This window comes from Chlamydotis macqueenii, chromosome 6, assembly GCF_036417535.1.
Source record: "Chlamydotis macqueenii isolate bChlMac1 chromosome 6, bChlMac1.mat, whole genome shotgun sequence".
NCBI lineage: Eukaryota > Metazoa > Chordata > Aves > Otidiformes > Otididae > Chlamydotis > Chlamydotis macqueenii.
This window is the reverse complement of record NC_141561.1, coordinates 33,972,001-33,986,713: the sequence shown is the minus strand read 5'-3', so window position 1 is coordinate 33,986,713 and position 14,713 is coordinate 33,972,001. Positions and strand designations below refer to the sequence as shown.

Sequence of the window (14,713 nt, the reverse complement as noted above, 5' to 3'; positions counted from 1 at the left end):
GTTTGCATTGCATGGGTGGAAGAAAGGCATGCGAGCGCAGAAAAGGATTATACAGACACAGCTGCAGTCGCTAGTTTATGAACTGCAACCCAGATTTCCATCAAAGTTACAGAAATTTTAGAAATGCTTATAAACTGTGAGCAGCTGAGTGTTTTAATCATTCCTGGCGTTTTGTCAGTTGAGAATTTTCTTCCCACTGAATATCTCTTGATGAAGAGGTTTCCTTATTCTTTGTGTCATCTTTCTTTCAGCAGTCTTACCTGCTAGGATGCTTACTGCTACTTGGACACGCGTGGTCCTGTTTGATCTTGTCTTGTGTATGAAGCGTCAACAAAGACTGGAAGGACTAAGGTCCAGACTTCAGTGTAGGTCTGCAGGATACCTGGATCCTTGTAGGTATTCCTTGTGTCCCCCTCTCTCCTGAGATAGAGAAGACAATTCTCAAGTCCATGGAAGAAACAAGTATATAGAAGGTCTGTTTGGTAAACTTCATGGCATGAAATGCTACTGAGCAGTGGATATAAATACAGCTATAAATAAAAACTACAGTAGAACGTTATGGACAGTTCTTACATTTGTTTAATTAAAATCATTGTGGTGATGTGGCAAGACACAAAGCACGGAACATCTATGCTTTTTTTTTTTTTCCTGTTGTTTTTTACTTTGCTGCTGCAAAACACAGTGAAAGCACAAGCACAGTTTATAAAAGTATGTAAAAGCAGATGTTTCATTTTTTTCTGGCATTATCTGAGGCATCTCTTTAGCGTGTTTTTCTCTCTCCCCTCCTCTCATCATTTTACTAAAGAACCCTATTCTAACTCATAGTGGTATAAGGATGAAATTCTCACTTTTTTTAATGGAAAGAGGCTTGGGGCATACACATTTGTCTTCTAGAAAATTACTTCAATGTTCCTTTAAAGCCGCAAATTGATTTGAAGTCATGTGCCTTTCAATTAAATGTTGAACCTACTCCTTGCAAAGTCTACTTTAAAACAACAGTAGAAACTGTAATGCCAAAACCTGATCCCCAGTACTATTCAGTAACTTGAAATATATTGTGTTCAAGTCAAGACTTAAGAGTCTTGAAGAGTTGCATTGCACAGGGAGCAGGAAGGGGAGAGAAGATTGATTCACATGGCATTTCTGGACCTTTTTACAGTACTGACCATAAGGTTTACTTGGTCAAAAGTATAGGGTCCCCCCCACTTTGTATTAAGATTGTGAGAACAGGTTAGAATGAAAAGGCATGCAATAGCTGATGTGAGGTGAAGTTACATTTGCTGCTGTAGAAGTCTGTGTTACTGCTTGTAGTTCAGACTTAAGATCAACAAAAAGATTACAAGACTCTGGTTTTGTTGTATCTTTAAAAAATTCCACAGAAATCCAGGTATCCAGCTTTAACCCAAAATCTGTTTTTATTCATACTAGTCATATAAATTACAGCTGTTATCAAACTATATACACAATTCCTTTTGTTGTTCTGGAAAATTATATGTGATGCTTTCTGAAAATGACTTACTATCTGCAGTTTGCTTTGAATCACTCAGATTAATGAACAGAGGCATGTTTATTTAAAATCTACTCCCATGTATCACAGAAGTGTCTCATTACTCTCTTTCCGTTCACTTGTTTTCAACTGATGTAAATTAGTGAGAGGAGTGAGTAAAAAAGGAGAAATGAAAGTAAAATCCAGGTCTTACTGATTCAAGGAGGCTACGTTTTCATCCCAGATGTCTAATTTGTACCTTCTCAAGAAGAGTGTAAGGCGCAAATGTTCAAGCAGTCATATATAAAGAACTTTGCAGCTTTCACCATCTATTCTGCAGACAATAATTAAATCTTGAGTGAGCCTGCATACATGAAATGCAGTGGCTTTGGAACTGCCTGCTTATTATTCTATTAACAGAGTTTTTAGGGATCATATTGGAGGAAAAATAACAACAACAAAACCAAACAACCCAAACCCAGCACTAAACAGTGCCTGAAAGAAAAAAAAAAAGAGTATTTTTAAAAGGCAATTTACCACTTAAAGAAAAACTAGTTTTTTTCCTTATTAAATGAGTCTGTGATATGTGTGTAATATTCTGTCATGTAGCGCAAATTGCCCAGTGGTCAGCAAATGCTGCAGCTCTTCAGTAATTACTTTAAAAAATTGTGCTTTCCAGTCCATGTTTATGAGAGCATCCAAACTCTGTAAGATCAGGATTTTTTCTTTGGAGACTGTCTGATAGTACTTGCTGTGGTATCTGAGTGCTTCATGCACAAGCAGATTTACTTCTCCAACTCTGTTGTGAGAGGGGTACCTTTTACTGACCCTCTCTTCCAGTGGCAAGATGGAGAGAGCCTTTCTGACATCGCAAGTTTTGTGTCTGTTTTCTTTCTGGAGCTCCATTCTCTTCCCAGCCTTGCGTGCCTGCCTTCCGCAACTTCTGCTGTGGTGGCAGATAAAAATATATGCTGAAGATATTTCATCTCTGGAGAACAAGCAAACCCTGGACACTTACGGCACATTTGAACACAGAGGGATGAGAATCTTTGCTTTAAAATAGAAGCTAAACTAATGGTATACAAGATGATGATTAAACAGAAACTTTTTAACATAATAAATCCTAATTTTCCCCAATGCATTAATGTCTTTAGTTATCCTTATATACTGTTCTCAGAAGCAAAACATTTTGTTTTACTCTCGTATTAACAGCAATTCTATGGACGTTAATTCTGCAAGTAAAATTTATCCCTACTGGACTCCACTGAAGTCAAAACAAGCTCCAAGCCAGAAACGATTTGGCTTTTCATCATTGAGGACAGCAATTCTGACTTGCAGGAGGCTATTTGTAATCCTTAGGGAGAAGATTCCTGGTTGACAAAGCACTGATAACAGAAAGAGGCCCAAGAATAGCATCATAATAGTTTCCAGGAAAAGCTGATTTACAAAGATGACCAAGAAAAAAAAAATACTGCATCTTTAAGCCATCCAGTGTTCACACGACTGCTAATTTTTCCAGTATGTGAACTTCAGTCAGTTGAGTAAGGAGAACTCAGCTAGAAGAAAAGAAAGACAAGATTAGTCTCACGGCAGCTACTGCTGTTCATTCAGAAATAACTGCAGATGAAACCTTTGGTTCAAGGTAACTGCCGTGTCGTTCTGACAATGTAATACAAACTGGCAAGGATCTGAGGATCTTGGTTTCAGTTCTTTACAAAATATAGGAATGCTCACTAGAAAACACTGGGAAACAGCTGCAATAAAAAGGACATGTATTTTTATATGAGCTTTTGTGCTTCTTGCAGCCTATGGATATGTCTAGCGGGGTTCTTACTGGAGTCTTTGTTTTCCTGATGGGTAGGGGGAAGTAGAAGGGAATCCAGCAAGACTGTACAAAGTCTATCTTGCTAAGACTGAGTTACTGAGCTGTAGGACATTTTGTCCTGCTGCACATTTCACTTGTTCTCTGCATCTCACACAGTACTATTTATTGGCATCTCATGGAGGAGAAGTGTTGCTTTAATAATGCCGATTCTCTGCTTACTGTACTTAGCCAGCTCTTCCCCAGGGTAGATTATATTGTGTGAATTTGGGATGATAAAGGAAAAAAAAACCTCCATATTTTCCTCATTCCTATTTAGCAACTTAAATAGAATGGAAAAAGGAAGGAAGGAGTTCTTTTTAAATATTCCCAAGCTATTTTCTACCCTGATTTCTAGCAGAACTTGAAAACATTTCTAGCAAGAGCCTCCAGAAATCCACCTACCATCTAGCAGCACTGAGCCACTTCTCTGGTACCCTTAAAAACTGCAGTATTTTTGTATTTGACTCTCACAATTAATCACTGAACGCATTCTTTTTTGTGTGGTTGCGACCTCAAAAGATGGTGATGGTCACAGCTGGTTTGGAAGCTCTGGACAGAGCTGGTTTGAGTAATTACTGTGCATGATAAAAGAAACCAAAAATGTTTGGAGCCGGATGATAAACAAAAGTGAAGCCAACTATTCTTTTTGCTGACGAAACTTTGGGAAATGCAAATACATGCATAGTTCACAAATGCAGTTTAGAAGGTCAGAACTGTTTTCATATGTATAAACCAAATCACAAATGAGCAGGGAAATGTCTCAGATTGGGTGTGGTAGGTTTTAATTCAGAATTTTCTTTCAGGCTAGTACTTCACTTTTAGCTCAAGAATTAGTTTGTCATGAGTTGAGTGCCATCAGAGAAAACGGTGAAGAAGCAATGAAAGATATTTTGCTCTTGAAAAGATCTTCGGTTTGGTGTATATAAAATAACTCCCCTATTTGTATGTAAAGTTTAACTGTGCTTCTAATCTTCAGCAGTCAGGATTCTGGTTTAGTTTTATTCTGTTTGTGGGTGGGGAGGAACGTTTATGGAGAGGCATTTGAAGGGGAGTTGACAGACTTTTAAATACATAACCATTTTAAGATCATAAATCACTGAACATTCAGAAAACGAAGAGCTAGTATTAAAAAGGAGGTTTTATTTTAAAGCTGTTACAGCCAAACTACTGCCGTGCTTCCTGATAGAAGTCTGCTGGATAAATCCCCAGTGGGTATACATCAGTGCTCAAAGTACTCTAAGCCATGATGATTCAGAACACTGAACTTCTAGTCAGTAAGTAAAAGAGAAAAATATTTTTCATAGGACACTTTTTCCCCAGTTTTTCTGTATACTTAAGGAACACTGGGTTTATTTGCTAAAAATGTTTTAGTTGACTTTTAATTTTGCACTTTGGTACCCCATGTAGAAACTTGTAGCACTGAAAAGTTGTGCAAGGTTGATGAATCAGAAACTTTTGTGTTCCTTGTGCAGCTTCCCTGAGCAAGTCAAGTCCTTTGTGCTATCTACAGAGTTAGTGTAATTGTTATATATTTGTCAACGTAAAGGCTTTGTGCAAGAAGTCTGAGGTCTTTCAATTATGACACTCGTGGTTCACTCACCAGCATGTCAGACAGCTTCACATACCATAGTGCTTTTGAGTATGCTTGCAGCATCCTGTCGCATTTAGAATAGGAAATGCCTGCACCATGGTTTCAGAATGTAATACAGCAAGTGATGAAAGAGCTCTTTTTCCTAATTGTACAAGCAGCCTTTTTATAACCAGCATCTGTGTTGTACACGTCCTATTTGCTTAGTATTAACTTATGAATGGAAAAGTTTACAACATACAGCAGTTTCGATCACTGTGGGACTCAGGTGTTCTCTCAGCACAGCATAAACGCTTGGAGACATTGGAAGAAGATCTGATGGAGAATGTGGATCTGTAGAATCATTTAAGCTTAAAAAAACAAAAACAAAAACCACAAAAATAATCTTAAAAGCAACCTAAATCCCTCTAACTTGGTGCATAGCAGTGGAGTATGGTGAATGCTTCTGAAGTTAGTTAAGCCTGTACCTGGGCTTCCTGGTAGCCCTATAAGCATGTGCCAACAATCTGGTATATATTTAAAAATATAGGAGAGGGAAGAGAGGATAAACCTGATTCTGTAATATCAGCTGCTTTAGAGAAAAAGGAGACAGTGAAAGATAAGTAGATCAGAGTACCATAAAGTCTGCACTCAATTTTTACAAATGCGTTGCCACATGCACTGGAAAAGCACCGTAGAAGTGAAGTTCTTCCCTTTCTTGTCTTCAGCAGTTCTTGGCCAAATAAAAACTGTATGTTGCTATCCCAAACTATTTGAATGGGGGGAGGCAGAGAAAACTTTGAAACAGTATCTAAATTTAATAAAAATAACATTTGAAGTGTAAGGCATGTGTAAAGATACTTACATTTTGGAGACTGGGATAAATACCGAAGGAACGTAACCTTTGCCTCCTCCGTCTGAGGGCTTTGAGACTAAAAGTAAACATTAGAGCAATTAAATATTGCCTAGTAATCGGTTTCAAATAAATAATACAGTTATCTGCTTTAAGTGGTGCAGACCATAATATATTAAAAAAGAAATGTCCCTATTTATGCTTAAATAAGTAGCCATAAAGATGAGGGGAAATCCTGAGATCAGTCTTTGAGTTCAGGTCTTAGTCACGTAATTGGCTGTGGTCCCTTGATATGAATTGCCATCTCAGCATATAATACAGTAACTGATGGAGAGATCTTGTGAGGGCTTCAAAAGCAAATACACTGTAACTCCTCTAGATCCCCCATCCCTGGAAACGTTCAAGGCCAGGTTGGACGGGGCTCTGAGCAACCTGATCTGGTTGGAGATGTCCCTGCTTCTTGCAGGGGGGTTGGACTGGATGGGCTTTAAAGGTCCCTTCCAACCCAAACCATTCTGTGACTCTATGATTTCAGTTCTGCAAATGCTTGCGTGGAGCTCTATCTGTACAGATACAGCTTCAGCAATGTCTTTTGCATGAAATGAAGCATGTACATCATTTTTTTTAGAGAACTGGAGCATTAGGCAAAGTCTATTGAATTAAAATGAAGAGGAAAAAAATTGTAGCCTTCAAATATTTTTGAGTAGTGTAGGAATTTGAATTCAAATGGAATTGTAGCCTTTTATACTGAAACTCTAGAAGAATATGTATCATCTCTTAAAAAATCAAGGCTTTGAGAGCTTTTTTGAGAGAGAGTGAGTTTGATCTAAAAATGGCCTGACTCGTAACTTGGACAAGAAAGAGTATGGACCTGAACATTTTTGGAGCCATTCTTGTCTAGCCTTTTTGTATTTTCCAGTGCAGTTGCCAGGGGTTATACTGCTGGAATAAAACAGGTCTTCCAAGCTGTTTGGAAAATACAGAATTTCCTTGAAATTAAAGGGACAGCATGCTACAGTGTAACACAATTATGAACCCAATAAGCAGGATGACTTTTCAGTTTCATCTCCTTTGAACATCCAAGCACTGAATTTTGTAATACATCAGTTAGGAAAAAAAAAAAATCCTATTTTTTTTATTCTTTCTACCTTAAGATCTGTTTCTGAGCTTCTTTTAAAAATTGTTGTTATTGCCGTTAAGGTAACCTCTAAGACAAGGGATATATTTACAAAATGAAGCTGTTTAAATGATAGACACACGTTAAAACAGTTCCCTGGAAGATGCCAATTAAAGGAGGCATCTCAATGTGTTCCCTTCCTCCTCCCCATTATTCCTCAAATTGCCCCTTGACTTTGCAGCTGCTTTGCAGAAAGGGTAAATACAGAAATGGAGCCCAACCTTCACTTGGCTGACAGCTGTAGTGTTTGCCAAAGGCCTTATCTTTGGGAATGTCTGGATACAGATACTTCAGAGGGTTTTCAGGAACGTTGTCTGCCATAATAACTTTGTAATCGCGCAGTATGTCGGCAAAAGGCAGCGCAGATAAGCGACCTTTGTTATAGGGTTCCACCGAATGAAATGTTACGTCTCCTGTAAAAATACAAAGGCGCCGTAACTGCTGATAACTGGTAGGTCAGCATCTGCAGTTGGAAGGTATTTTTGCCTTTCTTTTGCAGTTTACACTGGTGTGGGTTTTACCTGTTTGTACCAATGTTAGTATCTTTTCATTTATACTTTCTGCACACGTGGAAACAAAGTTAAAGCCTGCAGTAAGCAGGTACAACTCCTAATGAACTTACAGAGTTAATACAAAAAAAAAACCTGAGAGGTAGACTTTCAAAGTTTTGGTTTGTGTTTCAATAAATATGATACTTGTATCTTACCCAAAACCATACTAAGACACAATACACATGATTTTTACTTTTAAACTATAGAAACCGTGGCTCCTGTATTACAGGTGTATTGCAGAATTTGAGGCTTATGTTATTTTATTTTTTAAAAAATTATACTTACCATTTTCTAACTGATCCACCCAAGTAAAGGTAATTCCACCCAGATTGCTTTCACTAAACCTTAATAGAAATGTTCCTGGTGTCTTGTCTTTGAGCAAAATCCGTTCCTTCTCTTTGCTTACAAATCCCATTACGTACCTGAAGTGTAACAGGAAATCACGGGTTTGCTTTTGGAACAAAATACAGACTTCAATCCATGCAATTCATCTGGCCAAACTTTATGTAGGTGTTCAAAGCCTGGTTACAAAATCTTTATAAGGTCTTGAAACTATGAAAAAGGCTTCGCATGAGTTACAGGTAGAGTGTGGCACTGAGCTCGAAGTACTATCCTCATAGTAATGAAATTTATCACAGTCTTTGACTGTGCACTGACAGAACTGATACACAGATCTAAACCTGCATTTCTAAGCGATTCCATGGTGCTTCCTTTTGGCAAAAGTTTGAAAAAGTTATAAATGGGAAGAGGGAAACAGAAGTATTAAACTCTGCAAATTGTCTTCTGCATAGCTAAAACTGAGATTAGTATAGAAAAAAAAGATAAAGCAGAGAGAGATCAATATACAGCTGTTTCCTTGTGCTCACCCATCAATCCAAAGAGGAAGAATGTGTTTTTTAATTAAGTCCAGGATGGCTTCAAGCCAAACCCAAAAGGTAAAAGACTTTCCAGGCAAATGTTCCTAATGGTAAGAAACAAAACAAAAACACAACAAAAGAAGAGAATTGTGAGAGTGTTGTTACCTAACACCAGATGATGCAGCTATCTCAGTTTCTTAAGAATAATCTAGTTAGTTCAAGCAAGAATGACAAATTGGAACTACTTTTTTGAGTAATGTCTTTCAGCCTGACATAAAAACAACTGATTTCTAAGATATGCATTGGAAGCACCTCATTTTTCGAGGGGAAAAAAATAAATCACACTTGTTGTTTCTTCTTGGCAATGAAATTATATTTTGACAGAAATGATGATGAGAAAGTTGAACTTCCTTCCAAGGTTCTATACATGTTAAAAGGATGTAATTAATATGAATAAAATGGGTTTACCCTTCTTTCTCAATAATGTTTCCATTCCTCATCAAAGTTACTGAATATATCAACTGACTTGAAATAGTAACAACTGAGCATATGAAGAAAATTACTGTATGCTTTTTGAAAAATGTATGCTTTGATAGCACAATCTATTGATCATTTACAGAAATATATAGGGCACACTATAATGACAGCTTGTGATCTCTGTAGGAATGTAACTGTGTAGATCTCTTAGCCCAAGCTTTAAACTTCTGGAAATATTATTTTCCTGTAAAAAAATTTTACAGTTAATGTGATTCTGATGGGCTACAAGTCCCACATATGGCAAGTAGGAATCTTATCAGTAGCATCAAAGCGACAGAATTAGGCATGCATGAGGGTGTTAAGAGAAAGAAGAGTCTAGTTTTACTTTCAGAACTATACCTTGCAGAACTTTGCCCAGGATAGCTGATAATCATTGTAACTGACTTGGCCTGAGAGAATAGGAAAAAAAAAAAGTGAGTCTCTTTTTCTGAAGTTTTGGAACAGATATAGCTTGATATCTGTACAGTTGGCGGGGGGAGGGAGGGGTAAAGTACATCCAGACTTGGAGAGGGATTGAGAGGGGCATGCTAAGGGGCTGTAGATAACTTTTTCTGTATCCTTTTGAAGAAGCTAATAATGGTAGTTTTGGGAATATTTGCCTGAAGTTGTCTGGGACTGTTTCTGCAACACTGTGTGCACCGTTTCAGTTTTTAGCCCAACTGTTACTTCTCTTGGCCTTCACTCTGTCTTGAGTTTCCATATTTTAAGACAATTTCTTTTTTTGTTTCTTATGATTCTTGCTGATTTACAATGGCACCTCTCAACTCCACTACCTCTACTAAGCAAGAAATCTCCAAGAAACCATCAGAAGAAGTGACTGTTATCCAAGGAAACCAGTTTTCACTTCCCAGCTTTGACAGATGCTTTTGTTCTTGCCCAACAGCAGAGGTATCATTATACCCTCAGCTTGCAGTTTCTTGCAGCTCACAATGTATTTTATAATTTTCTTCTCCAGAAACAGATAAGGCTTTCTCTTCTTCTGACAGCTTTCCCTAAGGCCTCTCCCTTCTTAGGGATGGTCAGATCAAAGTGTTCAATAGTTCATCTCGTTGAAGTTACAGGGCTTCTTTGCTACGCTGTCACCAGTGAAGGATGGGTCCCAGAACTAAACAGACTCACAAGGAGGGTTACTTAAAATGAAACAAAACCCAAACCAAACCCCGTAAGCAAGCAAAAGGACTTCCTTTTGATTTCAGATGCACTAGATAAGTTACTTGCTAAGGAAACAAAATAACATCACAGTTCAGTGTGACTCTGATGCCCTCTTTCTTCAGTTTAGCAGCATGGAAGTTCAGATGTTGAATTGCTTTGTGGTAAGAATAAGCTGACATGTGCTATTCTATTAAACCAAAAAAAAAGGTCACTGTGGCATTTTTTGAAGTCAACTTTGGAAGTCGAGGTCATGCTTACCTGTGACTATCAAATATAAGAGCCCAAAAGCAAATAAAATCTGTATATTTCTTCAGTCTTACCCGTAAGTTTCTCTGCCAGCATGCTGAGCTGCTCAGAATTGAGTCCACGACCGACATATGATGAAAATTGCCAGCTCAGTACTTCTAAGAGCTGACTTAAAGTGGCACTAGGGGGATTGTTGAAGAAAGACAAATTCTGCAACAGAATTAGTGCTTTGTTAGCAATTGTGAAATACACTACGGGCTGTGAAAGACAGATGCCAGTACTGGAGCAGAAGCCAGAAGTGCTAAAAATGAAGTGGGTGTGGGATACATTGGGGTAAAAAAGTGCCAGCCCTCCCACCTGCAGCCACTCAGCAAGGTCCACTTGGGTGCCTGGGCAGAGTTACATGGGGAGGGAAGACGGGGGGACCCCTAGAGAGAGTGACAGCACTATTCTGCTATCTCCAAATACAGTAACAGTGACTGAATCTAAAATATGTGCTGAGCCAGCAGGAGCCTGAGAAAGAATGATTCTGCTTTTGATCATTTTTAGAGCCACTAGAAGGTGCTACCTGACACTTAAGATCTTCTCCATAGAAAGCACTAGCTTCTATAAAAATGTGTGAGAGAAAGCAGCACTTGAGTACATTACAGACCCACCTATACACCTACTTTGACAGTTTTGAATGGTGCTAGTAGAATTATTTTGTACCATGTACAGTTTTGGTCAACCGCATCTAAAAAAGACAATTTCCAACTAGAAAAGCTGTGGAGAAGGGCTGTCACTTTTCCTTAGTTTAAGAACTACTACTTCAGCCTACAAAAAGGAAGGCTAAGTGTGCATATGGTTTTATATCTGGGCAGAAGATAAAAAGATAAAGCAAAAAACATTAAAGTTTGATGTTGATAACAAGGTACATGAGAAAATAAAGCCAGATTAAGAGGGAAACACAGCCTTTTTATAATGAATATATTTGGTATCCAAATAAAAGACATGTGAAAATGCAAGAAAGTCAATACCTGCATCATACTGAAGACCTACCTGAGGATCGTTGGTTGATAGATTGTACCAAATAATAGAAGCCCATGCATTGGGTAGTTGGCTGACATTGGAAATCATCACCACAGGCAAAGAGCTGGTCTGGTGGAAAGAACAAGCACAGTGTGTAAATGCCCCTAAGGAAAGTGTTAGTGCTGTGTTATGCTTTGTTTTCTTTTAGCCCCCTCTTCCTTTCCCTTTTGTTCTTCCACCCCACAAAATACTGTTCTTTAGTCTGTGGAGCAGGACCAGCGGTTGGTAACTGACATCTGGCTTGCATTTCAAGAGAGAAGTGGCATTTCAAAGAGCATTCAGGACTTGGGTTAGCTGGACTTGGACAGAAAGCCTAGCTGTAGCTGCACGACAACTGTAGGGGCATGCCAGACTGCAGCCAGAAGAGTGATTTGTGGCAGTCCTTATCACTAGGAGAGGTTCTAAAGGTCCATTTTAGGCACACAGGGATGTCCTTAGCCTATGACTTGCAGTTGGTATCACAGACTTTCTCTAATGTGTTAATTTATAATGCTTACTGGAGGGATGTGCCTGCCGGTGAATATGGATGTTGTCGCTGACTCCAATGGGTCCTACAGTCTTTGCTTAGTAAGATGTATTACCTTTCCATGGCCTAACAAAATTACTGTGAGAGTCAGTATTGGAGCTTCTGAAGAGAAGAGCTAAAAATGGTGCTGTAAACCTATGTATACTTCTTTCTGTTTGGAAGTTCTCAAAATCTTGTGTCTGTTTATGGTTGCTGCTGAAGACAAAATCTAGGACAGATAGACCCATGGTCTGGCCCCACGTGGTTATTCTCATATAAGCTGCTGAAAAATGCTTTTTATTCTTGCCCCAGAAAATCTGGCCAGAATACTCACTTCCAGATTTATAGTCAATCCATACAGGCAGACCTGTGTTTCAAAGCTGATGGAGTGCAGTTCCTCGGTCACCATGTGAGGGCCCTGAGGGAGCAAGTAGATTATAAATCTGTGAATGCACAGCTGGCATTTAGTGCTGTTTTAGTGATCCAAGTGCTGAGATTGCACAGCTTTGAAAGAAAACATGTATCAAATATGTAAGTAGAGCAGGAAAAGAAGGAAGTGAAGGAAATAATTTGTTTCTTAAACGCGGATATTAAGTTAGTCCAGAACTGGTGGTTTTTCCTGATGGATCTGAAAAAAATCCCTTAACATTGTTAAAGCAACACTTTTAAACTTTTAACTTTTGCTTTTAATTTAAAACCCGTGTTTAAGGTGTCGCATGCAAGAAGTTAATAGATTATTTTTTGCATCTGATAAAGATTGTCTCCAAATTTTCCTAAAGTTTCTTTACTGATTGACAGTTCCAATTTAAACAGAGATGTTAAACTTCAAGGAGAAACAAACTAGAAACAAAACAAGAAGTCACAGCTTCAATGACAAGTAGGCCCCCATCTTACAACAGCTACTTCATAGGTATACTTAGATGGTACTAGTTGAAGGAGTAGAGACCTGAATCGTTAATCCAAAGCAAATCCGGTAATAAAAAAACCCAAGTTTTACCTGGACAGAAAGAAACAATGAAAACCTGTTTGTTGTAGTTGATCAAAGTTTGTGGTACAAGCGTTTTGTTTTGATCACAAACCAGCATAACTCTGTAAAGATCCAAATCTGTGCCCCTTGGGAAACATCTCTTCAAATACACTTCCATCCCCAGAAGTCAAAGTATAAAAATCTATTTGTCCTTTCCCTGTTTTGGGTTTTTTTTTCCTTCCATTACATATTTGTTTTGTCAGATTTTTTTAAAAAGAAACAATCAAAAATCCCAAATCAAAAAGTTTCTTTTTACTGAAGTACTCTGCTTTCAGTCAATGTAAAATAAAATTATTCCTTGGGGCAGTGCCTCATACAGGACAGTGCAACAAAAGGTACCATATGAATGAGAGGCTGAGACCACAGGAGATCCTCAGGCATCTGAATAATAACTCTGCCTTGCAAAGGGAAAATCCAGCTTAGAGCTGAAGGCTTTTACATTAAATACTCAACCATCAAATGAGCTCAAATGTTTTAATAAAGGTCAAATCAATCCAGCTCAACCTGTATTGCTCACACAAAGTTGAAAAGGGTTGATGAAACTTCCCTTCCCCCTCCCTCTCGTTATGATTTCACAAAAACCTATATTTTTATTATGGAAAAATCATCTAGGCAAAAAGACGTATCTGCATGAAAGGACAAATCTCAAATATTTGAGCTTCCACTTATTTTTATGGGGCAGGTAATACTTAACAACTACACTCTCGGCTTGCTAAACATCCTGTAAACAAACCAAGTTTTAAAATTATTATAGTCACTGTTAACCAAAACACTTGTTCATGCTAATAATGATTTCACAGACTGTGATATGACCAAGGAGAAGTTCTGTTTGAGGAAATCATAGCAGTGAACCATCTCACAGCTCAGCTGTCCTAATTCTCCAGAGTCCTGTGTTTTATAGTTATAAAGGCACAATGTGTGAAAGTGGGAGTAAAACGCTACCAAAAGTAGAGCACCAACATTTTTACACCTACGTTTTTACATTTGCTTGTCTCTATGCAAATGACTTGGTAAGTAGCAAAGTAAATGGGAGGTAAGCCTTGAGTTTCAGTATTGCTAACCAGGTTGCAAGTCACTGTTCAGAAATACCGTGTGAAGTGTGCACAAGTACCTTCTGCTTTGGGTTTTTGGTTAAAATTCTCCATGCTGATCACACCTTTGCCTTGTACTTAAAGACTGCTTGTAATAACTTTTGTGCTTGTACAATTACACCTGTTTGGACTGTGAGATGAGTGATTTACTTGTTTTCATTTAGTTAATTTTTAAAATGTATTTTTATTTATTTTGAAACTTGCCAATACAACTTTATCAGCACTTCTACTGTGCAAAAAAGTTACACTGGTATGGAGATATCTTAAAACCAGTATAGGCAATTTCACTTCCTAGGTAAGTAAATGGCTTTCATAGAAGCATCCTAGGATTTCAGTCACCTTGGGAGACACTAATTTTTCTGGTAGCGTTGGCAGAGGCTGTAGCATTGGCTGCAAGCTTCTGACTCTTGCTTCAATCAGAGACTTATCTGCAGACTTTTTCTGTTAAATAGCAATGCTAAATTTATGGTGATGATCCATGGCCACCCTAGACTTTGTGCGTACTCGTGCCTTTCCCCTCCCTGCTTACTGCCTTCAGTTGCTGGATGAGGACAGCCTGCCTTCTCCGCTGGCTGGGCATTTCTACGTTCCCCTTCGGCCAGCGGTGCAGATGGTGAATCAATGAAGGCAGCAACTTTCTTGCTTGTGATTCTGATTTTGTCTGTGAGAGCTGGGGTGCTTTGGGCAATCACAGTTTGTAGGAAGCCGGAGCTGAGAAGGATGCAGGGTAAA

The 14,713-nt window shown here is 38.4% G+C and overlaps 1 protein-coding gene across 2 annotated transcripts in view; it reads right to left on the bottom strand.

Moving 5' to 3' along the window:
• Positions 1-1,401: 1,401 nt before the first annotated feature.
• The window catches only part of STAT4 (signal transducer and activator of transcription 4), a 40,094-nt gene continuing 26,782 nt past the window's right edge, over positions 1,402-14,713 (bottom strand). The window contains exons 14-23 of one of the 2 annotated variants that reach the window (XM_010118469.2): positions 12,198-12,281; positions 11,329-11,427; positions 10,365-10,500; positions 9,232-9,281; positions 8,365-8,459; positions 7,784-7,920; positions 7,169-7,360; positions 5,783-5,849; positions 5,180-5,288; positions 1,402-3,042 (exon numbers count right to left, since the gene is read on the bottom strand). In XM_010118469.2, the coding sequence (XP_010116771.2) occupies positions 3,016-3,042; positions 5,180-5,288; positions 5,783-5,849; positions 7,169-7,360; positions 7,784-7,920; positions 8,365-8,459; positions 9,232-9,281; positions 10,365-10,500; positions 11,329-11,427; positions 12,198-12,281 (996 nt within the window). In that variant the 3' untranslated portion in view covers positions 1,402-3,015. The remainder of the gene's footprint in view (positions 3,043-5,179; positions 5,289-5,782; positions 5,850-7,168; positions 7,361-7,783; positions 7,921-8,364; positions 8,460-9,231; positions 9,282-10,364; positions 10,501-11,328; positions 11,428-12,197; positions 12,282-14,713) is intronic. The other variant, XM_086751399.1, reaches the window with a different exon arrangement.